At 44.0% G+C, this 27276-nt stretch overlaps 2 protein-coding genes across 3 annotated transcripts; one reads left to right on the plus strand and one right to left on the minus strand.

Annotated features, from left to right (window-relative positions):
- Window positions 1-1084: 1084 nt before the first annotated feature.
- LOC123412679 (nucleolin-like) lies at window positions 1085-21308 on the minus strand. Of its 2 annotated transcripts, none has more exons than XM_045105624.1 (11): window positions 20275-21308; window positions 19300-19664; window positions 19105-19194; window positions 17450-17689; window positions 16138-16344; window positions 15734-16046; window positions 15478-15656; window positions 15305-15378; window positions 15149-15198; window positions 2634-2686; window positions 1085-1477 (listed from the first exon to the last, which is right to left on the minus strand). In XM_045105624.1, the coding sequence occupies exons 1-11, from the start codon at window positions 21212-21214 to the stop codon at window positions 1379-1381; spliced, it is 2610 nt and encodes an 869-aa protein (XP_044961559.1). In that variant the 5' UTR covers window positions 21215-21308; the 3' UTR covers window positions 1085-1378. The 2 variants fall into 2 exon arrangements, with proteins under 2 accessions (XP_044961559.1, XP_044961558.1); XM_045105623.1 differs by having other exon boundaries at window positions 15290-15378.
- A 245-nt stretch (window positions 21309-21553) lies between these two features.
- On the plus strand, window positions 21554-23854 carry LOC123407740. Its single transcript, XM_045100940.1, has one exon. The coding sequence runs from the start codon at window positions 21845-21847 to the stop codon at window positions 22331-22333; it is 489 nt and encodes a 162-aa protein (XP_044956875.1). The 5' UTR covers window positions 21554-21844; the 3' UTR covers window positions 22334-23854.
- The last annotated feature ends 3422 nt before the right edge of the window (window positions 23855-27276 follow it).

Raw genomic sequence — 27276 nt, forward strand, 5'->3', positions numbered from 1 at the left:
CGTTTTTTTAATGTTTTATCTTCTAAACCGTGCGTCTAAATCTCGAACCGTTTTCACTTTGAATTTCTCGTGTTGAGATCTTCAAAACTACTCCCTCCGTTTCTAAATATAAGACTTTTTAGAGATTATACTATAAACTACATACGGATGTACATAGACATATTTTAAAGTATAGATTCACTCATTTTGCTCCGTATGTAGTCTCCTAGTGAAATCTCAAAAAGGTCTTATATTTTGAAACGGAGGGAGTAGATTTCATGTTGATAGGTTTTGACAAACTTTTTTTCACACAAAAAACCGGACAAAAACCGGACAAAAATAACATGTCTCCCGCAATAGAAAGAAAACAAAAGACATGTTGTTGTTTTTTTTTTGTTGCTTTTCTTTTCTTTACGAAAGCAAAATTGTGCCTCTCATAAAAAAACATGTCTTTTTCCTTGACAAGAGACACGGGCATACCTCTCACAAAGACAAAATCGTACCTCTCGTAGGAAAAAAACAGAAAACACATTTTTTTTTCTTTAAGATGCACGGCCGTATCTTTTGCGGAGACAAAACCATGCCTCTCGCAAAAAAAAAAATCAAAAATCAAAAGGCACAGTTGTGTGTCTCTCACGAAGACAGAAAAAACCATGTCTCTCGTAAAAAAAATCAAAAAAAACTAAAAACTAAAAAAGACCACAAAAACCGAAACACCAAAAAAAAATCTAAAAAGCCGGAAACGCGTGCGGAAAAATAAAAATAAAACTCAAAGAATGCGCTCAAAGTGCGACACGTGACGGCAACTGAAAACGCATCAAATGACGATGTACAAGAATGCTTGCTGTGTGTGTGTGTTCGCCTGTTTGCCGGATCGAATCAAGCGGGCCGGCTGCAAACTTTGTACGCTGCGTGTGTTGCTGCTGTCAAGAAGCACCATGCTTCATGGCGCTCGTCGGAAGAAACGACTGGCGACCTACGCCAACACTCGCGCGTCATTGGTCCTCACCTCCGCCCACAAGCTTAGCAAAGGCACATGGCGGCAAGTCGCAGCAACAAACCAACGGTGAGGCCATTGACATGGAGCGAGGTTGCACATGTTGTGTTCAATGAAATGCCGAGAGAGGTGCATTTTACTGTATAAACCCCAAAAAATATCAGGGTTGATCCTCTATCCTCTCTGATCATTCCTTGGACCAAAATGTAAACGAGATTATGGACTAATGATGCTTTTTCACTCGAACATAAATTGAAAACCTAAGCATCCAGACAGAACTGAATGTTACTTCTTTCCAGCATCAGCCATCTAGCAAAACAACATACGTGTCCCTGGAAACTGCAAACGTTCTGTATTTGCAGTATTACACACGAAAGCATGGAATTGGCACTAGGATTTTTGTCAGTAGTATCTCCTTCGCGGGCTGTATGCGCCAGTTCCTGGGTAGTGGTAAGATCCACTTGGACGAGGCGGAGGAAGGTAGGCGTATGGATATCCATCCTGTGCACCAAAATAGCTCAGTTACGGACCACCGACCACAGATTTGAGGAAGATGATAAACGAAGGTTTACAAACATAACTCAAGTTCTCAACAGGCCATTCTGACAGGTCCACAACTAATATTACATAGTAATACTACTAAATTTCTGATTGCTTCACCACTAATGCTAGATACTAGAATTGGTTGCAATATATTTCAGAGTTTTGATTGCATGGTATATGCATATCTAAAACAATAATATGACAATGAAACTGTAGATACACGAGTTGTTGTATTTTGTAGACTTGTAAAATATTTAATTCATACTCCCTCCGTAAACAAATATAAGAGCGTTTAGATCACTAAAGTAGTGATCTAAACACACCTATATTTCTTTAAAGAGGGAATACGAGTTAGCGCCATAAAATGTAAAGGCTGGGTCTTTTCGCATACATGGTAGCATTTTGAGGTGGAGTTTTCCCAAACACGGTTGCATGTTGAGAGAAATATGTTAGTAGGGATCACCCATCTAGTCATATACTCCCTCCTGTTCCTAAATAAGTCTTTCTAGATATTTCAATACGAACTACAAACGGATGTATATAGACATACTTTAGAGTGTAGATTCATTCATTTTATTCAGTATGTAGTCCGTAGTAGAATCTCTAGAAAGACTTATATTTAGGAACGGAGGGAGTAGGATACATAATAAAGATTGGCGACATTGAAATAAAGTCGATCGATTTATCATGGAAAGTAACTCCAAGTATATACTTTTTTTACTTCTTTTCTAGTATGCACTATTAAAATGATGCTCAATATCTTAAAGTAGGGTGAAAAACCAACCACTGAGTTGGATGTTGGTTTAACAATTTCTAAGATGGTCGGTCCCAGAAAAAAGTGGCATATCTGATTTCAAAAAGAAATTCCCAATATATGAATAACTACCTTTAATTATGACATCAGGATGAATACAGTTATACTGACACAATAAAGTTTATTTGACAAATTATATCAATTTAAGTTTCCAACAAGTGCATTATATTTTATCAGCAGCCATATTCAGAACAGAACCAGCAGTGTGCTCTTGTGGGGTATGCATATTGTACATTGATACTACTCCAGACTGAAAATACAAAGACATTGCAGTGAATGAGTAGGACAAAGTATACAAACCTGGTATTGAGGATTGCTTGTGTACCCATAGGCTGGTGGTGGAACTGCTATTTCTGCCAAATGCAACAAAAATGTATTACAAACTGAACTAGCTTTGACTAACTGAGAGCAAGTACTAGGATACAATAAATGATGAACCTAGTGTAAGAGTTCAAACAAAAGCAATTCAATAGCACCACCTAAAATGTATCCAACTCAATTCTAATCAAGTCCTCAAATTCACAGCTGAAGACTGAGTTGGTGTTCTCCACTGGTTCTGTTCAACTCAACAACCATTGTCCCAAGTCTAATGTTGGTTAATTTTTTACCACCGGCTTTCGGCAAAAAACGTTTTGAACTGCTCTCAGCTGGGTCTTTGCTCGTTCAAAGTGTGTGTGTTCTCCCATAGTGTCCGAAAAACAAGGTATTCTAACTACTGCTATCTCAGCAGTATAGAACGAAGGCAATGGGGGGAAAAGGCTCCAGGATTCTCTGATGTACCGCCGAAATTATTCTTCCCCCACAGAATCACAAGATGTCACTCTGAGTAGCAACAACAACAACAACAACAACAACAACAACAACAACAACAACAAAAAACAAAAACAACAACAAAGCCTTTAGTCCCAAACAAGTTGGGGTAGGCTAGAGGTGAAACCCATAAGATCTCGCGACCAACTCATGGTGCTGGCACATGGATAGCAAGCTTACATGCACCCCTGTCCATGGCTAGTTCTTTGGTGATGCTCCAATCCTTTAGATCTTTCTTAACGGACTCTTCCCATGTCAAGTTCAGTCTACCCCGACCTCTCTTGACATTATCAGCATGCTTTAGCCGTCCGCTATGCACTAGGGCTTCTAGAGGCCTGCGCTGAATATGCCCAAACCATCTCAGACGATGTTGGACAAGCTTCTCTTCAATTGGCGCTACCCCAACTCTATCTCGTATATCATCATTCCGGATTTAGTCCTTCCTTGTGTGGCCACACATCCATCTCAACATGCGCATCTCCGCCACACCTAGCTGTTGCACATGTCGCCTTTTAGTCGGCCAACACTCAATACCATACAACATTTCGGGTCAAACCGTCGTCCTATAGAACTTGTCTTTTAGCTTTTGTGGCACCCTCTTGTCACAAAGAATGTCAGAAGCTTGGCGCCACTCACATCTTCATTGATATCCCCATCCTTCTGCAACATTGACCCTAAATAACGAAAGATGTCCTTGTGAGGTACCACCTACCCATCAAGACTAACATCCCCCTCCTCCTCGTGCTTAGTAGTACTGAAAGCGCACATCATGTACTCGGTCTTAGTCCTACTAAGTCTAAAACCTTTCGATTCCAAGGTTTGCCTCCATAACTCAAAACTTCCTGTTGACCCCCGTCCGACTATCATCGACTAGCACCACATCGTCCGCAAAGAGCATACACCATGGGATATCTCCTTGTATATCCCTTGTGACCTCATCCATCACCAAGGCAAAAAGATAAGGGCTCAAAGCTGACCCCTGATGCGGTCCTATCTTAATCGAGAAGTCATCAGTGTCGCCATCACTTGTTCGAACACTTGTCACAACATTATCGTACATGTCCTTGATGAGGGTAATGTGCTTTGCTGGGACTTTGTGTTTCTCCAGGCCCACCACATAACATTCCGCGGTATCTTATCATAGGCCTTCTCCGAGTCAATGAACACCATATGCAAGTCCTTCTTTTGCTCCCTATATCTCTCCATAAGTTGTTGTACCAAGAAAATGGCTTCCATGGTCGACCTCCTAGGCATGGAACCAAACTGATTTTTGGCCACGCTTGCCATTCTTCTTAAGCGGTGCTCAATGACTCTCTCTCATAGCTTCATTGTATGGCTCATCAATTTAATTCCACTGTAATTAGTACAACTCTGAACATCCCCCTTGTTCTTAAAGATTGGTGGCATCTTGTTTGACCGAAAAATGAGGTTGAAAAGTTTGGTTAGCCATACTATTGTTATGTCCCCGAGGCCTCTCCACACCTTAATGGGGATACAATCAGGGCCCATCGTCTTGCCTCCTTTCATCCTCTTTAAAGCCTCCTTGACCTCCTGCTCCTGGATTCGCCGCACAAAACGCTTGCTAGTATCATCAAAAGAGTCATCCAGATCAATGGTAGAGCTCTCACTCTCCCCCATTGAACAGCTTGTCAAAGTACTCCCGCCATCTATGCTTAATGCCTTAATCTCCTCGTTCTTCACCAGGAGTTGCTCTGCTCCGTCCTTGATGCACTTGGTTTGGTCAACATCCCTCATCTTCCTCTCTCGGATCTTGGCCATCTTATAGATGTCCCTTTCGCCTTCCTTCGTGTCTAACCGTTGGTAGAGGTCCTCATACGCCCGACCCCTTGCTCCACTCACAGCTCGCTTTGCGACCTTCTGAGTAGCATATGCATAAAATTTAGCTGATTTTGTGGGCTCTCGAGCAAGTGTGGGGCTAAATGATCTGCAGCCACTGCCAAGGGGGCTTGGTTACAGCCAACGCCGCTGATGACATCTTTCCAGGGGAAGGGGGAAGAAGGTCAGACGACGAGTCCTCCAGCTCCAGATTGATGGAAATTGCATTGAAGCAGTCGCACCCGAGCCCCTGCATCCCCACGGAGATTAGGGCTGATTGGACCCAGCCAGGCACGCCGCCTTCACCTAATGTGAATATGATACACTGTCCATGGACATAGACACCGACAGGCATTTTGTAGTGCGGGAGGGGTGGCTCCATCGTCTCCTCGTGGAGAAGACCCATTGGATAGAAGTCATGGCGACAGTGGGTGAGATAAGAAGCATGTGATGGGAAGAAGAATGGAGCAAAGGCAGATGCAACGCATGTAGAACAGACCTAGGCACCTCGTTGCCGATAGAGGCAACGTTGTCCTTAATTTTACAACTCCGGAGATATAAGAGTCAATTATGTGCACACATCCAGAGGAAACGCTAGAGCAAGCCTCCTCCCTCCCCGAGTGTACTACGTTTTTTTCGGGTGTATTTGGTTGTTGTCATCAGATGGAATTTCACGGGTCCGTCCCTTTCCGAGAGCCCATTCTCATGTTTGGTTAGTAGAAGGAACCGGAACCCACCAATCCCATAAAAGAGAATATTCCATCTATATGCGGAACCAAGTAATACCTCCAGTTCGAGCGGACGACAGGGAATGACCCTCTTTCCCCTCGCCCTCGCCCGAGCCCTACCCTCTCCCATCCCCCTGCCCAGCACAGCCACACTCCCGCATCTCTCCCTCCCTCTCGATCTGCTCTCTCCCGCTCATCTCTCATCGTCGTAACCCTCCCACAGCTCTCCTGCGCCGGATCCCTCTCCTTCTCGTCATCTCTCCTCTGTGATGGGGCGCATCAGCGGGTTGGCGACGACCTAGCAAGCAGCACGGCGGCGGCGACCCAGCAGGAAGCTGCGGTGACCCAACAGGCGGCGGCGCCAGCGCCAGCAAGCAGCAGCGGCGGCGACGAGCCAAGGTGCAGTTGCTGATGCTCACATTGGATTGATGGACAGAATTATTTTTCTGTTCGTGCAATATTCTTCCTCTATTTCTTCTATATATTGTTGTGTAGATCCATTGTTAGAAGTAATTTGTAGCCATATTTTGATAGTATGTATCATTGTAGATGATCAAGATGAACAAAAGAAAGAGGATGGCTAGGGGAGCAATTGCTTTTGTTGCACTAGCTGCAATTGCAGTCATTGTTCGGGCTATAATAAGGAAGAGGAGACCACGTATTACCTATGGCCCAATGCATGAAAGGGATTGAATCAGATTTGACTATCTAAACCAAAAACAATTGGCAACGCGATGTGTTATGCAAAAACATGCTAAAGTTTGAAAGAGCTGCATTTTTTCGCTTGTGTGGTATATTGAGGGAACGCAAGTTGCTAGAAGACAGTCCACATCTTAGTGTGGAGGCGACAATTGGCAATGTTTTTGCATACAATTGGGCATAAATTTCAGAATAGGGTTGTTTCAGCCAATTTTGGTAAATCATACGGCACAACCAGCATCTATTTTAGAAAGACTCTTCATGACATAGGCGAGCTTCGTAATGATTACATAAGGCGACCATCATTGGAGACCCCCACAAAAATTGCAGGAAACCATCGATTTGACCCATATTTTAAGGTAATTTCAGAAACTACACTTAGCTATCTAGGCTATATGATATGCCATTTAATGCTGGTCACTTAGGATTGTATTGAAGCTATCGATGGTACACATGTGCTAGCAGGTGTTACCAAAGATGTGGAGCATTCTTTCCGTGGTAGGAAGGCTTTTACCACTCAAAATTGATGACAGCAGTAGATTTTGACCTCCGCTTCACATATGTGTTGGCTGGTTGGGAAGGGTCTGCACACGACACGACCGTCTTAGCCGATGCATAAACTCGCGAGAGAGGTTTACAAGTACCACATGGTAAGTTGGCCTAGATAGAAATTGTTACTGCCTTAAGAAACCATTGTAACCAATCTTTGTTTTAATTTTTTAGGGAAGTACTACCTAGTTGATGTTGGTTATGGAGCCAAGCCTGGGTTCTTACCACCTTTTTGTGGCTGGTTATGGAGCCAAGCCTGGGTTCTTACCACCTTTTTGTGGCGTGAGGTACCATTTGAATGAGTGGGACAACAATCGAGTCCAAAATGGTAAGGAGCTATTCAACCTTAGGCACTCATCTCTACGGGTGATGGTAGAGAGGGCTTTTGGATCTCTGAAGAGGCGTTTCAAAATTTTAGATGATGCCAAACCATTCTTCACTTTCCCGGTCCAAGTCGATATTGTTATAGCCAGTTGTGTTCTTCATAATTATGCACTATCACAAGGGATTGATGAACTCGTTATACCGGAAGTGACATGGACCACCCAACCAATTCGAACATCAAGGCAACAATTAAGTGACAATAGGGCCTTGGTAGACCATAGGCTACAAATTGCTACCCAAATGTGGGAAGATGGGCAACTCATGTATGCAAATTCATGAGTTTGTTGCACTATGTATTTGTAATGTTTATGCAACTACTTTTGCATTTATATGATGGCTGGACAGACTGTGGTATATGTTGAACAATGTATTTGGGATGATTTCATCCATTTTATTGCAACATTTACATGGCTGAGCAGAATGTAACTTCTATATTATGTGTCTGTGATTATTTCATCCTTTTTATTGCAACATTTCCATGGCTGGGCAGATTGTAACTTTTATATGATGTTTTTGTGATGCTTTAATTCACTCTTTTGCCTTTTCCTGATGGCTGAACAGAAATGGATAACATTGAAGTTACTGCTGCAAGTGGGAACTCCAGGAAAAGCGGGGTCATCGTATGGACCACTTCCATGACCAACTCTATGTTAGGTTTTTTGGCTGGCATTGTTGCTAAAGGGAAGAGAACTTCTAGTGGATTCCGGGAGACACATCACAAGCAATGTGCTGCTGTTTTGAACGAGCAATTCAAGCTAGCTATCACCTCCGATCAAGTTAGAAACCATCTCAAACAATGTGCTGCTGTTTTGAACGAGCAATTCAAGCTAGCTATCACCTCTGATCAAGTTAGAAACCCATCTCAAGAGGAAGATTTGGGGTAGGGTTGTCAAATTGAAGAATTTAAGGAGGTGTTTGTTTGGACCAATTCGCACCGTCACCTGTTTACAGCGTTAACAATAACCGTTCCAGGCATTTGGAAAGGATGCACCGTAATCATCTCCCTCTGTAAATGGTTCCAGCCCAAGTCTCGATCGCCACCATCTACCTCCCCCCGGTAACGAAGCGTCACCTTCCCGTCTACCCTCACAAGATCGCCTCCTCGCCCCCCATGAACCCATCCGCCGCCCCGTCCAGCGCCGCCCCCGCGCTTCATCCAGCATCGCTGCCTCGCAGATCCCCTTCGATCCCCTCCGACTCCGGACGAATCCCTTCTCCTCGTGCAGCACCAACACCTCCCTGCCACGCCGGCCGACGAGGACGGAGAGTCGAAGTAGCCGACGAGGACGGATAGTTGAAGTCACCACCGACGCCGACGAGGATGGACCGTTGAAGCTGCCGCCGAGGAGCAGCAAGGTCCATCGCCGCCGAGGAGGAGCAGCACGGCCGACAAGTTCATCCTCCATCAAGCTCCTCGTGCAGATCTTGTGAGGTTAGGGTTACTAGTCCACCTGCCCATCTGATATGTGATCTGTTCTATTCTTGATCTAGTCTCTGGTGCTCAAGATTGATCTAATGCATGAGGATATGGTTACTAGTCTACCTACAGATCTTGTGGCCTGTTTGATCTATACATGATTGTACCTTGTGATGTCCTGTGAGCTTGTGTAATAAAATTCCTGAAGTAATTTGTTCAGTAGAGTGGTATTCACACCTACGGTGACTTGATTCGCCAAATTCCTGTGTTTTTCTACAGAGATTTTTCTTGTATATATTTACCTAAGATGACTTGATTCGCCAAATTCATGAACAAATGCTCTTTCATGTAGAAGGACATAGCAATGTACTTGGACATTTTGTTACCCATGAAGCGCAATTTATATATCTGCTACTCGTGCTCTAATAATGTACCTGTTAGGCTAGGGTTTACTCAGTTAAAAGGGGAGAGGGAGAGGAGAGATCCACTGACGGCTAGGGTTTCTCAGAGCTTCATGCATTCAGATTCTTCCTTCTCATCCCCAGACTGGATCTGAGCTCCTCCTCATCCTCCTGGACGTCCACCCCTACAAGTTCAGGTGAGGATCTCGTCTTCCTCCTCTCCTCCTCCTCATCCTCTCCTCCTCTGGCTCTTCCTCTTCCATAGGTAGGCATGCAGCACTCCAGCGCCATTTTGCCTTTGTGTTGCTGTATAACTGTTCAGTTGTCCAGTTCCTCTTCCATTAATTGGCCCTTGCCTCCTTTGTTAATTTCAACAGCAGGCAGCAGCAGTTTAGTGCTTTAGTTCTGTTCTAGAATGGAGTCAGGAGGAGGAGATGATGCTAGTGCAGCAGCAACTTCGGCAGAAGAGAGAGCAAAGACTCTCAAGAGGAATTCTGATGATATGGGTTGGGCCTATGGCCAGCTGGTTGATCCTGACAACCTTCAGAGAGTGAAGTGTAATTTCTGCAGTCAGATTTTCACAGGAGGTATTTACCGGCTGAAGCAACACATTGCGGCAAACTCAAATGCCCACAAGAAGCTAAAGAAGCTTGCTTAAAAGCTTTTGAACAAAAGGCAGCAAAGAAGCGAAAGAAGTATGAGCATGAGAAGGCTGTGAGAGATGCCGTTGTTATTGATATTGATGCATCATCCACTTCTCAAGGTCAAGCTCAAGATGATGATGAACTCACTTGTATTGGTAGCTCACAACCTCATGTTTTAGGTCCTATAGATAAGTGGACACGTACCATTGACCCCAAGTTATCGGGAGAAGCAAGACTCAAGCAAATGAAGATTAACAAGGCAGCATGGGAGGAGAGATCACTTCGAGCACATGAGTACATTGCAAGATGGGTGTTCACCCATGGTAAGAGCTTGCTTCCCTGTTTTTCAGTTAAATTGTAGATTGTTTGCTGCCCTCCTATGCTAAGATGTGTCTCTCTTATATGCAATGCAGCAATACCGTTCAATGCAATTGACAATGATGAGTTTAGGCAGATGGTTCAGGCCATTGGTCAATTTGGCCAAGATCTAGATCCACCTAGTCAATATGATCTCCGAGAGACTTTGCTAAAGTCTGAGTATGCAAGAACCAAGAGTGAACTCAAGGACCGAGAGGTTGAGAAGGGCAAGCATGGTTGCTCTCTCATGGCTGATGCTTGGACTGACATGAAGAGGAGAAGCATTATGAATCAGGTCACACATTGCTCGGAAGGTGTTAGCTTCATCAAGTCAAAGAAAACATCGGACACACCGCATACAAGTGAGATGATCTTCAATCTAGTTGACAAGACAATTGAAGAATTAGGTGCTGAACATGTGGTGCAGGTTGTGACTGACAATGCTTCGAACAACATGGGAGCTAAGGATCTCTTGAAAGTGAAGAGGCCGAAGATATTTTGGAGCTCGTGTGCAACTCACACTGTCAATTTGATGCTACAAGGGATTGGCAACTTAGCTAAGTTCAAGAAGATAATTGATCAAGCGAAGGCTTTCACAATATTTGTGTATGGGCACCATCGCACCTAGTGCATGAGATCCTTCACCAAGAAGAGAGAAATCATAAGGCCGGGAGTAACCAGATTTGCTTCCCAATTCCTCACTTTGCAAAGCCTTGCAGACAAGGCTGATTCACTAAGAAAGATGGTGGTATCCTCTAAGTGGGACAAGATCAAGGACGTGCACTCAAAGAAAGGCAAGGATACTACAGCCATAATCCTCAACAAGCCATTCTGGAAGGGTGTGAATCTCTGCATCAAGGTGTTCCGAGCCGTTGGTAAAGGTCCTCCGGTTGGTTGATGGTGATGCACGGCCCTCAATGGGTTGGGTGTATGGAGAGATTGTGAAGGCAAAGAAAGAAATCAAAGAGGCCTTTGGTAATGTCAAGGCGCGCTACAAAGATGTGTTGGCTATAGTTGAAAAGAAGATGAAAGATAGGCTAGATGCCCCGCTGCAGTTGACTGCATATTTGCTGAATCCACACTATAGCTATGCAGATGACAGCATATTTGATTCTGTTAACATCAATACAGCCTTCTATTCTTGTGTGGAGACATTCTATCATGGTGATGACAACATGCAAGACCAAGTTGTGAACTATGAAATAGGCAAGTTCCAAAGCAGAGATGGATCCTTTGCAAAGAAGCTTGCTAGGACTTGCCAAAACTTTGACTATAATCCTGGTTAGTCATTACTTGCAAAACATTCACTTAGTTGCATATTTTGTCTAGTACTCAAGTTCCTATATTATTATTTAGTGGCTTGGTGGAGAATGTATGGAGGTGAGACACCAGGGCTGAAGGACATGGCTATGAAGATCCTTTCTTTGACCTCAAGTTCTTCCGGCTATGAGAGAAATTGGAGTTGTTTTGAGTCGGTTAGTCTCCAAAACCAACTGAATTTGTTTCAATGCTGTGTAGTTCCTATTAACTAGTTCCTGACTAGTAGCATTGGCACTTGTAGATACATACCAAGAGGAGAAATCGACTTACAACAGATCGCCTCAATCAGCTTGTGTACATCCAGTTCAACTCAAGGTTGTTATCCAAGAAGAAGAAGATCAAGCAGAGGAAGAACATTGATGTTCTCCTAAGTACTGATGCATCCGAAGCACAAGGCTTCTTGTTTGAGGGAGGAGATGATCATGCTTTCATGGTGTTTCCAGATGGAGATGAGGGAGCAGATGGCATACATTGGAGTGTGATTGGAGATGCTATGGGAACCAGTGAACAACTTGAGCTTCGTCGAAGTGCGAGAGTTAGAGATCTCCATGATGAAGAGTTTGAGTCAGACGAAGAAGAAGTAGAGGAGACAGATTCAGAGGAGGAGGATATAGAGTATGAGGATGATGAAGATGAAGTGGTGACCAGGCGCACTTATGCGGATGATGATCCATGAAGTTTGGGGCTGCTGTTTGGCTGTTGCTGCTGCCACTGCTTGGCTGCTGCTTGGCTGCTGCTGCTGCTGCTTGGCTGCTGCTGCTTTTATCTTATATATATGCTCATTCTAAGACTATTATGCATTTATGCTTCCTGTGTGAACTACTGAACCTCAGCCTTATATGCTATTTCAGATTTTTAGTTACCTATGTGCTATATTTCCTATTTTCTTACGCATATTATCCAAAAACAGCCAAACTCTGGTCAATTTTAAAAAAAAAACGCTTAATCCCGGTTAAGCTACGCTTAAGCGGCCATTGCTCTAAGGTGTGGCCTTCCGCTCCGCTTACGCTCACCGCTTTTTTGAACATTGAATAAAGTACTTGTGCTCTACTTTTGGTATGGCACAAATATTGCCACTTGTGTATGTTTGTTGTAGCGTAGGCATATGCTGGTTTATGGTTTTGCAAAGGTAAGAGGGGTAGGAGGCTGGGTCTACAAAAGCATATGGATGTTGCAAGCTATGCTAATCTGACTAGGGGGTATTGTGGGGGAGTATAGAGATTTAACAACAAACTTTATCGGCAAGCAAGTATTCTGGACATACAAGTTTTCGGTTTACTTGCTAGTTTGTTCTATTGTGAAATCTGAGCTATCTGTGTGCACCTCTTATTGCTAGTTTGTTAAAAAAAATATTGGTTGCCTCTTGTGTGTTTCTTTATTTCTCATTTTAACTCCCGCTTATTGGCAGATGAGGAAATAAGTAAGGTTGATTAGAAAATGGGATCAGTGGTGTGGCGTGGAAGATGAAGATCGATGGAAGAGCTGCTTTGCAAGATCGTAAACTTGGACTTTCTATTTATCCTATAAAAACAATTTTACGGACCAGTTATGTACTCCCTCCGTCCCAAAATAAGTGACTTAAAAATGACTCTATTTTGTACTAAAGTTAGTACAAAACTGAGTCATTTTTTAGTCACTTATTTTGGGGCGGAGGGAATAGTTTATTTCAAAGTGTCCTTGAATTTTGAGTCTGTATCCATGACTTAATATGCATTTTAAAAATGAGTAATGTCATTAAAGTTGAGCCGACTTGTTAAAAGATGTCTTTGCATTGGATGAATGCAAAAATACTTTTAAACTATTTCATTGCATGATGAATTTGAAATTGTGCTGGTGAAGCACCTGCAAATTGCGTGTGAAAGCCCATGTTATGTTATGTACGTGGAAAAAATGCTTGTTGTTACTGTGCCAAACCAAACACTGGCAAGGTACCTGTTTCCTTTACACTGCAGTACCAAACAGAATGGTGTTTGTCCATTCCAGTGTTGTTACAGTGTGTAATCAGTTCCCGTTTACGTTTAAGTTTCCCCTCATCGAAACAAACACCTCCTAAGTGGAGCTCTATGGGATGAAGATACTTGCACAATTAGGCTCAGCGAAGAACACTATGACTTGCATTTTTTTGTAGACACACAAATCTGATGCTCCCTTCTTGAACAACCCAATTGAACACTATCATGCCATGGCGACCATTTTTGGAACAACCAGGGTCCAGGGCTAAGGGGATGAATGCAAGGTCTGGAAATGATGTCCTTTCTATTGACGTCGATGATGAGGAGAATGGTGAGATGAACACATCACCACAAGTTGGTGAGTCTACTCACCCCAAAGGACCACCCAAAAAGAAGGCTAAGGTAGTGAAAGTTCTAGAGGATCCACTAGGTGCCATTCTCAAAGATGGGTTTAAACTTGTGGCTGAAGCACTTGTGAAATCTAGTGGAGATGATGATGATATACCCGATGACCTTTGGGATGTAGTCTCTGATTTGAAAGAATTTGATGAAGAGCACCTTGCCCACTACTATGCTCATCTTGTTGACCACCCCAAGACCGCAAGAGCCTTCATGAAACTTTCCGAAACCAACAAATCTGTTTGGGTGAGTAGGTATGTGAAGAAGACCGTCGAAATTCGATATGGTTGTATGGTTGTCAAGTATGTGAACTTGACATGTATGGTTGTAATGCCATCTGGTTGCTTTTGGATATTTGGTATGTGAACATGTATGGCTGTAGTGCACTTTGCTATGGATTGTACGTGAACCAAGACATATATTGGCTGATTGCTTCTGGATGTGCCAGATGAACTTATCTGATGATATTATTGCTGAAAATTGTGTTCTATGTCAATATATATATTGTTATGTTGTTTTTTCTTCAAAATACAAATGAAATGCTGCCGAAATTTTGATTTTTTGCCATTCCATTCTTCCAAACCAAACACTGAAACGGAACCAACCCATTCTACTTTTTTGCACCTACCAAACACAGGAACGGAACCGACCCGTTCCTCTAGAATGGAACCCTCTAGAATGGAACCATTCCATTCGGTGACAGTTGGTTCCTCAACCAAACACACCCTTCATGCAGTATATGCTTAATGGCTGTGGCTGTATTAGACAGTCTGTGTTGGGAATTTAAGTATTTAAATCTGCTAGCCAATTTACATGTTGAATAGTTACCAGGTGTCACATACATGTATTGCTATAGATATGTGGCCTTAACAAAGTATCGGTGCATCATAGATGGCTGAGGCAAGCAGGAGCTGCAGTCAACATTCTTATTGGTGCCTAAGAGAGACAGGGTAAATCTAAGAGATGGAGGATTGTCATATGGACCCACTGGGGATGTGTCCAGCAACATGGAAACAACGGCTATGTGGCGGCCTACAGACAGAAAACCGCTTATGAAACAAGCCTCAGCCGTAATCAAAACGGTTTTGGTCGCCGAGAGTTGCAACGAGCCTTTGCAACTAGTGGGCAATTTCTGGATTTGGTCTAGTTGAGCGTGGTGAACACATGCTTATTCCAAGATAAACAAAAAGTACAACTTCCAGTCTATAAGATATACTTAAAAGTATATCACAATTAAATCACAATGTCCATTATGTGCAGTTATTACAGGTATTAAGATATGCACATGTACATGTAATAAACAATTTTCAAGATTGTACCTCTAGCATGAGGAAGATCATCAATGTGATGGATAGTGGATGGTGCGCTTCTGCAAAACCATGGAAAACCCCAGATAATTTAAATATTTGGCAAAGATCTCATCAGTACCAAATAAGCAGAGAGTTAATTGGAAACAAAACCTCGGCTGATCATACACATAGGTGACTGGAACATGATTTGCAGGTGCACGAACACGATTTGTAGGCGGGATGTATCCAGCATGAGGTTCCTAAAGGCATAAGGCAGTATATAATAATGTATACATGAAACATGTATGACATAAGATTATGAGAATGTGGATATTAAGATCAAGAATTTTCATGTATACCAGGTCACGAGCATTTGGTTTAGATCTGGAAGATGCGCCCGCAATAGGGTAAGATTGGTTGCCAGTTACATATCGAGATCGCCCAGGGCGTTTAATGTTTCCAGAAGATTCTCCTGCATAGGGAACTCTAGCATAACCACCATGAGATGTTCTGTTGGAAGGTTTTGTCAGAACATCACCTGCACAATAACATATGTATAAGAAATAGAAATAGTACCCATTAACAAAAATTAAACAAAATTGTCAGAGAACGTACGATTCTTCCGGGCTCTCTTCGGTAGCCTTTCATTTACAGCGGTATTTTCAGTCTTTCCGGCTTTCCGTTTGCCTTTAGATGGGTTGGATGATTGTGGTACTTTCACATCAACATGTGAGGTCAGCTTGCTCACATCACCTTTTCGCAATTTATGTGGTGAATCCTTCACTACGACCTCCCTATTCTGGTTCTTTTTCTTTATAGAATTGTTGGTGTCTTTAGAAGTTGCATCACTATTGACCTTGACCCCACCTTTAGCACTCTTCTTGTCAAGTTGTATTTCCCGACGTGGTCGAGCAAGACTTGCAGCCAGCTAGGTACAGAAAAAGAACAGTTGTGTGGCCAAATTAGCAAGAACAATAGCAGTTTTAGATGAGAACCAATACAAGCAGGATTTAGGATACCTTAAGTTCACCACCAATATTGGCACTGTTTATTCCTTCCACACAAGCTAATGCACTCTTCCTGGATGAGAATTCGACAAAAGAAATTTTTGCTTTTGACTTCTTTAAAATGTGAACATCCTGAATCACCCCATATGCTTTGCAACATTCTTTAACTTTGCTCTTATCCCAAGAAAGAGGAATATGTTCGAGGTATACTGTTTTAACCTACAGACAAAGTAATGGTAAATTACAAAACAAAAACAATGAGAGTATTTCCAGGTGCAAAGTACTAAAGGCTATTAAGCACATGCGGTTTAGCTTAAGTATAGACTTGCATACAAAATATAGTACCGAACTTGGTTGTGGGATGCTTGGAATGATATAAGATACCTCTAATATTATATAAACTGCTGGGCAACTTCTGGTTCTTTTGACAACGGTCGAGCCTGGTTCTGTATTCTTAAAACTGGCCAACACCCAGTTACCAGGATTGATGCAGCACCATATCAACACATACACACACACACACACACACACACACACACACACACACAGAGGCACATAGGGGCCGCAGATATGGGCATGAGACCAAAGTCATTGCAGAACTTTCAATGGTACCAGACATGGACATGGATTGTTAAAATTGGTGGGCTTAACTCCCACGGTCCTATCACCACTAATCTGAGCACTGGAGCCAGAGAGACCTCAATAACTCAATTCAGCAACCTTAACTCCTGATGTGCAAGATCATACCCCTTCAACATCTGAGTGAGGCATTTGTGCAAGGTTTCTCTTGTGCTACAAGACCTTGCAAGGCTGATTTAAGGGTAAGGAGGTTGTGGGCTCGTGGCAGCAGGAAGGGACAAAATGGATTGTCTATGAACGGATGAGATTAGGCAAATTGGGCCGGTATGCATAGGATGAATCACAATATGGCAACTCGATCCAAAACAACCAAGACCAAGCGAAAGAGCAGAAATCCCAAAGTTGAAGTTTAAGTATAAAAAGAAGATATATATAGCCAACTAACCTTCCGTAGGTTGTTGGTCTATTTGGTTATAGTTGATGTTTTCTATGGTTTAACATAGTCCAGTCTTCAAAAATGTGCAACCAAAATATTTGTTCATGCTCCAAAAGTTTCAGCAAACAAGCATTGCTGGTACTAGAAACTGTTATTTCTGACTCGAGACAGCATTCAAAAGATAAGTTCATTAAGTTGTTCAAATAACTCATAACAGCCAAAATTGATGAATTAGCAATGAATCAACTCACAATTATGCAAGACATCTTAATATCTTAGAACATACTAAACTGGCAATAGCTGCTTTACCTGCATCTGCATAGCAAGCTCCTGACTTGATTCTGTAGGGATTTGAGCAGATTCTTTCACACTTCTAACAATGGTAATCAATGGATCCGGTTGCTGTAGCAGCTGAGATGCAGCTTTGGCATTGTCAGGCGAAGCAAATTTGAGAAAAGCAATCCCTCGGTTTTGTCCTCCAATTTCAGGATCAACGGGTAAACTCATATCAAATCCATCGATACCGATACTTCTCAAGGAGATTCGCACCTGCAAATTAAAGTTGGGAAAACAATTAAACTAAATGAAGCAAAAGTTGTTGCATCTTGAGAAACAATTGGAAGCTGGTGGAAATTTGTTTTCTAGTATACAAATACAACAAGATAAACAAGAATGAATCATGAAGTATGCAACCATTTCGTTTGCATAGAGGATCAACTCTGCCAGTCCTTGAATATATACATAATTCACAAGGAAATGATTTAAATAAAATATAATTCCTTTGATGGCAAAAGAACGCAAATGAGACTAGACAACTAGTTCCTATTAATTAGGAATTTTCCACAGCACATTAGTGCTTGTAACTTATGCAGTTTTCACTGTCCGCTTACATGAGGTCCATGACTCTTGCTATTTTAATTTGTTTGAATAAGACATAAAACAGAAAAACATTCCATTAGTAGTTTGTTGTACTTTAAGACTCCTCGACACCCATTATCAACACTATTTGGTTATAAAACAGAAAAACCTTCCATAGTAGTTTGTGGAACTGTACAGGTAGATCAGGCCTCATCTCATATCATATAAACTAAGTGAATGAACACATCTTTGTATCCAAAATGTTAATCAGAGGCCGGGGTAGACCGAACTTGACATGGAAGGAGTCCGTAAAGAGAGATCTGAATGACTGGAGTATCACCAAAGAACTAGCCATGGACAGGGGTGCGTGGAAGTTTGCTATCCATGTGCCAGAACCATGAGTTGGTCGCGAGATCTGATGGGTTTCGCCTCTAGCCTACCCCAGCTTGTTTGGGACTAAAGGCTTTGTTGTTGTTCTTGTTATACATAATCCTATTCTATTAGAAAGATCAGCAACATTTCAGTTACGGCACGATGGCGCCAGACCAATGTTTTCGAGTCGATGAGTTCTAGGGTAGCGACTTTTGACTAGTTGTGACTAGTCTAATATCATGGTTGACTAATCGACATGAGTTAAGCAATAGGTACAGGAGAGGAGCAGCGCGCCGGCCAAGGTGGGTCACGGGATAGGTTTGGGTCGGGGAAATAGAAAAACATATGACAGGCAGGGCCAGCTTTTAGTCGTTCGACTCAAAAACCTGGACCGGTCGAGACTAGTCGATTGGGTCGCTTGACTAAGGCAATGATTCAAGTCAACATGTTGAGTCGACTTTCAGTCACGACTCGTCGACTAGTCAACGACTAGTCGTTTCTACTGAAAAACAGTGCGGCAAACAAAAAGCCTTTTATACACATATAAAGATTAGTTTTTCCAAATTCAATATCTTCCAAAGAGCCAAACAGCCTCAATAAGTTCCTATTTATATGGAAATATTCTAATATTCAACATATTCAGACCATAGCACTGTTGAAAGAGTATATGTAAGGATTACGTAATGTATGGATTTTCTAAACATCAGGATCAGAAAAAGCTTGTTATATCTTACCTGCTCTTTTGTCCAGCTCTTGCAGATGTTTCTAAGGTAAAGAGTATTATCACCTCTAGAAGCTGATACTTTAACCATTTCCCCTGTCACCTGAGAAAAATAATATGCAAAGAAAATAATGGCCGTTATTCAACAAACTAAGACATATTCAAAGAAAAACCATTCGAGGGACAGAAGGGTTTATTGCGTCAAAACCTCAGCTCCCTCCTTAAATTCGGCAAGAGCCTTCTTTGCAGCTTCAGTGCTCATATAACGAACGAATGCAACGCCGCCATTCTTTTTTCTAATTCTTTTAATAGATTCGATCTCTCCGAATTGAGAAAAGACCTCTGTAATGTCTTTCTCGGGACAACCCTTAGGCAATCCATGAAGAAATATTTGTAAGTCTTTAGCATTGCCCACTGAAACTGAACCCAGTGTGAGCAATGAGGAGTCAAGTTCACCATTCTGCACCTCAGAATGGACATTCAACTGGCAGGCAACACCATCCTCGTCGTTATTCCCATTTGTACCTTCATGCCCAGATTCTTCATGTTCTTCTTCAGATAGTTCATTCATGTCTGGAGCATACATGGAAAAGATGACCGCGTTAAAACCATCAACTAGTTGGACATAGTATAGGGCACGAGAAACATGATTTTTGCAAGCAATTTGCATTTTTTATCCGACAGGAAATAGTGTCAAGCATAATGTTCAGCATAAGAATGTGTGTTATATGACAAAAATACACAGCAGTATTCCTCACAAATAGATTTTATGTTTGGTGCTAATAGACAAATAAACTACTGAACATTCCAACCATGAGGGTACATGTTTAATGAGATGGCACTCGGTCTCTATGGCAACCTTGCTTTATGTAAAAACCGACAAAATTGGCATATGCCATATATGAATTAGCTAATTGTCAGCTTCATGTCTTCGGTCCATTTTGACACATAAGTGCTCACCAATAAGCAAGTGAGGGTACAAAATCTATTGACAAAGGCTAAACAAAATCTCCATTTCCCATGCAACATTATTAATACGAGATTCCTCCACCCTCAACCTAACAACACCAAACTGTAAGCGATAACGTCTAACACAAGTCCAGTCAAAAACAAGATTATTATTGCTATAAAAAAAGATAGCATTGAACTGCGTAATATACGTGAATAGGCTAGCCCTACTTACCATCTGGGGCGGCACCTTCTCCCGGGAGCTCTGTAGTATCCTCTTCCATTGCATCCTCTTCAACTTCCTCCTCTTCTGCCTCTTCCATTGCATCCTCTTCAACTTCCTCCTCTTCTGCCTCTTCCATTGCATCCTCTTCAGCTTCCTCCTCTTCTGCCTCTTCTAGTCCATCATCCACATTAGCGGCCTCCTCTACCACGGCAGACTCCAACCCTGTAACTTCACCGCCGCCCTCCTTGGATACCGTTACCATTGATTTCTCCTCATCACCGCCATCCACAGTCGCCGTCTTCTCCGACCCAGCCGCCAGAACGGTATCCTTCTCATCATGCTCGACTTCATCGGATTCCTCCTCAGCGTCCTCAGCATCCTCCTCCGCGTCCTCTAGATCCTCCTCCGCTTCCTCGGGATCATCCTCCGCATCAGGGTCCTCCTCCTCCAACACCTCCTCATCCGGCTCCTCCTCGTAGGCTTCCTCCTCTAGGGACTCCGCCCCGGTGGCCTCCTCACGCCCCACCTCACCGAGATCCTCCACCGCCATCTTGTCGTTCCCGCCACCATCCTCCGCAACCGTAACACTAGCCTCCGCCGACTCGGGAGGGGTCGCCGACACAACCGGAGGGGGCGCCGGGGAGGTATCTGGCGGGGCGGCCGCGGGAGTGGTCTCCGCCGCAACAGGAGGGGGCGCCGGGGATCTCTCTGCGGTAGCGGACGCGGGAGGTGTCTCCGCCGCAACAGGAGGGGGCGCCGGGGAGGTATCTGGCGGGGCGGCCGCGGGAGTGGTCTCCGCCGCAACCGGAGGGGGCGCCGGGGATCTCTCTGGGGTGGCGGACGCGGGAGGAGTCTCCGCCGCAACCGGAGGGGGCGCCGAGGAGCTCTCTGGGGAGGCGGCCGCAGCCCGCGGCCGCCGCCGGGGTTTCCTGGCTTTGGCCGGAGGCATGGGGAAGGTCGCCGAGGGTTTGCTGTGTAAGGTTCGGTGTCGTGGTTCGACGGTGAGGTTGGAGATTGGAGTTTGGAGATATGTTACGACCTCTGCCTCCCACGGCCTGCCTACAGCGAGCGCCTCTACTCCAACGGCCCGTCGTCACTACTGGGCTGGAGTGCCTTTCGTCTGATCAAGCCCAACAGCCGGTTTGCAGCCCAAGACTGAGACACCACACGCTAGGTTAAGAAGGCGTCGATCCCTCGTGCGCGAGGGTGTGGTTGATGTATTTCGTACCTGTCGGCGGCTTCTCTCTCTTGAACCCCCTTCTTCCTCTCGCGTGAACCTCGGATTCGGCTGAATCCTTGTATCAAACCGGTGATTGAGAGTAAATCCCACTTGAAGCGTAATAATTGGTGTGAGAGCCACTCCGATCTTCACGAAATTTTTCCACGTCATCAATCTGGCCGGCCGATTTCCCTCCATCATCCAGACCCAACACGGAAAAACCGCATCCATGGAGGAAACCAACAAGGCATTGGCTAATCTGACGGCGACGATCACCGCCATGTCCGCCCAGCTCAGCGAGATCCACCCGCCGTTCTTGAGCTCCAAGGGTGGAGGCCGACGATCGAGCGTTCAGTAGACATGGAGGTCACGAAGTTGCGTCAGAGCATCCACGCGATGCGCACGGCGCCCGCATCAGCCCCTGATCCGGCGCTGACCAAGGAGAAGGAGACGGCACCGCTGATCCGCCTCGCGAATCTGTCGCCCATGCTTCATCCGCGGCGAACGCATCTGTGCATCGACCAGGCGAGTAGCTACAAGCTCGTGGTGATTGCACTCATGGGCCCATCGTCCACGACGTTTGCAACGGATCTACGGGGGAAATCGTTGAGGGAGACACACACACCCCCACGGTTGCCTCCGACCAAGGTTGAGCGGGCGGAGACCGTTCCAAGTGAACCAGACTGTTGTGTGTTGTCCAAGGAAGCCCTGGAAGGAGCAGAATCACCCATGATAATGTGTTTGCATGGCTGGGTGCAGCAATGCGAAGTTCTGATGCTGGTGGACTCTGGATCATCTCATAGTTTCATCAATTCATCTTTGGCTCACCAATTGCAAGGGGTCCAGTAGGCGCGTCACCCCTTGTCTGTGTGTGTGGCAAATGGAGGCATTATTCGCAGTGATCAAGAGATACCGGGGTGTGAGTGGCGTTCTCAAGGGGTCAAATTCACCACCAACCTCAAGATTCTGCCCCTCGGGTGTTATGATGTGATTTTGGGGATTGATTGGCTGGCCTGTAATATCCCTATGCAAGTACGTTGGTTGGAGAAGACAATGAATTTTTAGCACCAAGGGAAGTGTGTGCACCTCTTTGAAGTCCGCGCGGATGTCACTCGTTGTGACCTCATCTCCGGAACAGAACTCCACATCCTGCTTGACCGAGATGCAGTCATCACAGTCGTCCAACTATGTGCCGCTCCTCAGGACATGGAGCAGCCACAGATTTCGGAGGCTTTGGGCGAGCTGATTGAGCAGTTTGGGGTCTTGTTTGAAGAGCCTAAAGGATTGCCACCGCAGATCTTTTGATCATTCCATTCCTCTGGCCCTTGATGCAAGACCTATGAATCTGCGCCCCTACAGGCACAGCCCAGCGCAAAAAAGATGAGGTGGAGAGGTAGGTGGCACGATGTTAGAGCAAGGCATCATTCGGCTAAGTGTGAGTCCATTCGCGTCGCAGGTCCTATTGGTGCAGAAGAAAGACCTCACTTGGCGGTTCTGCGTGGACTACCGGCATCTCAACGCCATCACGGTCAAAAATCGCTACCCACTACCTGTGATCAAAGAGATTTTGGACGAACTAGCAGGATCTCGTCTGTTTACTAGCTTGGATCTTCGTGTGGGGTACCACCAAATTCGGATGAGGCATGAAGATGAGCATAAAACAACGTTTAAAACACACCATGGGCACTTTGAATTCAAGGTCATGCCTTATGGCGTCACTGGTGGACCAGCCACATTCCAGGGAGGCATGAACATTGTACCGTCTCCCCTGCTCCAGAAAGGCGTGCTGGTATTCATCGATGACATCTTGATCCACAACGCACACGAGGATGCACACCTCAGTCTGTTATGACAAGTCTTCCAACTGCTCAAAGACCACAACCTGAAGATCAAACGTAGCAAATGCTCTTTTGCTCGACCAAAACTACTGTACTTGGGGCATGAGATCAGCGGTGATGGTGTTCGCACAGATCGCAAGAACATTGCAGCAGTTCAAAACTGGCTAGTCCCTACTAGTGTCAAAGGAGTGCGGGGATTTATGGGTCTTGTTGGGTATTATCGCAAGTTTGTGCATGGTTTTGCCGTCACCTGTCGACCACTTAAGGATCTTCTCAAGAAAGGTGTCGTATTTCGATGGATGGAGCTGGAGGATGGTGCCTTTCGGGCTCTTCAGGAGGCGTTGATCACGACACCAGTGTTGGCAGTGCCCAATTTTACCAGACCCTTTGAGCTAGAAACAGATGCATCAAACTATGGCATCGGGGCAGTGTTGTCTTAGGATAAGCACTCTATCGGGTACTTGAGTCGTGCTTTGGGACCATGTAACAGGATGCTTAGCACATTTGAGAATGAAGGCTTGGTGATTTTGCTGGCAGTAGACCATTGGAGAACTTATGTGTAAAATGATGAATTCACAGTACACACGGGCCAGCGGAGCGTGATTCATGTGGAAGACCAGCGACTGGCCACCCCTTAGCAGCAAAAGATCATGACAAAGATGTTCGGCCTGAGGTACCGCATCGTGTACAAAAAAGGTATGGACAACCGGGCCGCTGATTCTCTTTCATGCATGCTCGTACCTCCCCATGGTGACCTTGCAACCATCACTACAGTTATGCCAGCTTGGCTGGAAGCAGTCCGGCAAGGTTACCAAGATGACCCCGCAGCTAGGGCCTGTTGACTCGGTTGGCCACTCGCAAAGATCACCCAGATAGCTAATCGCTCCAAGATGGCATTATTCGGCAGCACGGGCGGGTTTGGCTGGGTGACAATGTGGACCTCCAAAAGCAAGTGTTGGATGCCCTTCATGCAGGCGCTATTGGTGGCCATTCGTGGTTCAATGCCACTCACAAAAGAGTGCAATGACTGTTCACTTGGCCAGGACTCAAACATAATGTCAAGCTCTTCGTCGAGGCATGCCAAGTATGCAAGCAAGCCAAGCCCGAGCCCGTCCGCTACCCGAGCTTCCTCGAACCCCTGCCCGTACCAACACAAGCATGGCATATGATCACATTGGACTTCGTGGAGGTCCTTCCCCGTTCCTCGGGTTACAATTATGTATTGGTGGTTGATAACCCACAAGTATAGGGGGGCGCAACAGTTTTCGAGGGTAGTGTATTCAACCCAAATTTATTGATTCGACTCAAGGGGGGCAAAGAATATTCTTGAGTATTAGCAGCTGAGTTGTCAATTCAACCACACTTGAAAGACTTAATATCTGCAGCAAAGTATTTAGTAGCAAAGTAGTATGGAAGTAACGGTAACGGTGGCAAACGTGATAGTAGCAGTTTTGTAGTGATTGTAACAGTAGCAACGGTAAAGTAACTTAGCAAAGATCAATATGTGGAAAGCTCATAGGCAATGGATCAGTGATTGATAATTATGTTGGATGACATTCATCATGCAATAGTCATAACATAGGGTAATAAAGAACTAGCTCCAATTCATCAATGTAATGTAGGCATGTATTCCATATATAGTCATACGTGCTTATGGAAAAGAACTTGCATGACATCTTTTGTCCTACCCTACCGTGGCAGCGGGGTCCTAATGGAAAATAAGGGATATTAAGGCCTCCTTTTAATAGAGAACGGAGCCAAAGCATTAGCACTTAGTGAATACATGAACTCCTCAAACTACGGTAATCATCGGAAAGAATCTCGGTTATTGTCACCCTGGGGGATGCGGATCATAACTCGTAATAGGTGTCTACAACTTGCAAGATAGGATCAAGAACACATATATATATTCATGAAAACATAATAGGTTCAGATATGAAATCATGGCACTCGGGCCCTAGTTGTTGCAAATATGCCCTAGAGGCAATAATAAAATGGTTATTATTATATTTCCTTGTTCATGATAATCGTCTATTGTTCATGCTATAATTGTATTAACAGGAAGCAGTAATACATGTGTGAATAAATAGATCACAATGTGTCCCTAGGAAGCCTCTAGATTGGCTAGCTCGTTGATCAATAGATGATCATGGTTTTCTGGTCATGGACATTGGACGTCATTGATAACGGGATCACATCATTGGGAGAATGATATGATGGTCAAGACCCAATCCTAAGCATAACACTAGATTGTGTTGTTCGTATGCTAAAGCTTTTCTAATGTCAAGTGTCTTTTCCTTCGACCGTGAGATTGTGCAACTCCCGGATACCGTTGGAGTGCTTTGGGTGTATCAAACGTCACAACATAACTGGGTGACTATAAAGGTGCACTACGGGTATCTACGAAAGTGTATGTTGGGTTGGTACGAATCGAAATCGGGATTTGTCACTCCGTGTGACAGAGAGGTATCTCTGGGCCTGATGTCAGCTGTGCTTCCCCGGCAACGGTGACAAGAATAGTCGTGTCGACGGCACCAGGAATCCTTTTGCTATGGCTATGGAGCCTTGCGTTGGTGTTCCCTCGAAGCGGAAAGGGTGATGTAGCACAGCGATGGTAAGTATTTCCCTCAGTTTGAGAACCAAGGTATCAATCCAGTGGAGGAGTATCACAAGATCCTGCACAAACACAAATAACCTGCACCCAACGCTATAAAGACTCCTACGATACAAGATGCTCCAAGCAAAAACACATAACATGTGGTGAATAAAAATATAGCCCCAAGTAACGTTACCGATGGATTGAAGACAAGAGAGGGGATGCCTTCCCGGGGCATCCCCAAGTTTAGGCTTTTACGACATCCTTGAATCTCTTGGGGTGCCTTGGGCATCCCCAAGCTTGAGCTCTTGCCACTCTTTATCTCTTTGTCCATAAGAACTTCACCCAAAACTTGAAAACTTCACAACACGAAACTTAAACAGAAACTCGTGATAACATTAGTATGAGAAAGCAAACCACCACTTCCTTAGGTACTGTAGAAAACTTAAATTCTACTTGTGCTGATGTTGGGTTACTGTATTTTCAATCTTCCATGGCTAATACCCCCCGATACTATCCATAGTTTCATCAAAATAAGCAACCAACACAACAAAAACAGAACCTGTTAACAGCAGACTAGTGTGTAGCAATCTGTATATTTCGTATACCTCTGGTACTTCAAAAATTCTGAACAATTATGATAGTCTGAAGAATTTGCGTAGCAATCAGCAGAAAAAAGAATCAACTTAAAAGTTCTTACAGAAAACAAATGAAAATTCTTTTCGTGAGCAGAAAGTTTCTGTCTTTTCCAGCATGACCAAACGATCATCCCCAAGACTAATCATAACGGTTTTGCTTGGCACAAACGCAAAAAAGAAACACAAAAAAACAATCATAATAGAATTATGAAAGTGTGGAAAACACAAAACAGAAAGAAAAAGGATAGATTCGTTGGGTTGCCTCCCAACAAGCGCTTTTGTTTAACGCCCTTAGCTAGGCAAAAGGCAAACATATCTAAGTCTAACATACTTCCTATGCATAGGCATTTTATAGGGAAACAAATTGGCAAGACAACCAATAGTTGCCATATGCAAGGAAGAAGAAAGAGACAATGTCAATCTCAACATAACGAGAGGTAATTTGGTAACATGAAAGTTTCTACCAAAATATTTTCCTCTCTCATAGCAATTACATGTGGGATCATATTCAAATTCAACAATATAGCTATCCCATAGGATATTCTTTTCATGATCCACATGCATGCAAAGTTGACGCTCTTCAAAAATAGTGGGATTATCATCAACTAAAGTCATCACTTCTCCAATCCCACTTTCAATATTGTTGCAAATATCATATTCATCATGAGGTTTGAACAAATTCTCAAGATCATAAGAAAGATCGTCACCCCAATCATGATT

Source organism: Hordeum vulgare, chromosome 7H (genome assembly GCF_904849725.1).
Source record: "Hordeum vulgare subsp. vulgare chromosome 7H, MorexV3_pseudomolecules_assembly, whole genome shotgun sequence".
NCBI classification, from domain to species: domain Eukaryota; kingdom Viridiplantae; phylum Streptophyta; class Magnoliopsida; order Poales; family Poaceae; genus Hordeum; species Hordeum vulgare.

Bases quoted from the DNA above. Each gene is read 5' to 3' on its own strand.
- LOC123412679 (XM_045105623.1), bottom strand. From the start codon at position 21,214: ATGCCTCCGGCCAAAGCCAGGAAACCCCGGCGGCGGCCGCGGGCTGCG. The intron at 16,345-17,449 runs GTAAAGCAGCTA...CTTTGTCTGTAG, and splicing joins AGCTTGCTATGCAGATGCAG to GTTAAAACAGTATACCTCGA. The intron at 15,657-15,733 runs GTACGTTCTCTG...GTTATTGTGCAG, and splicing joins GAAGAGAGCCCGGAAGAATC to GTGATGTTCTGACAAAACCT.
- LOC123407740 (XM_045100940.1), top strand. From the start codon at position 21,845: ATGGAGGTCACGAAGTTGCGTCAGAGCATCCACGCGATGCGCACGGCG.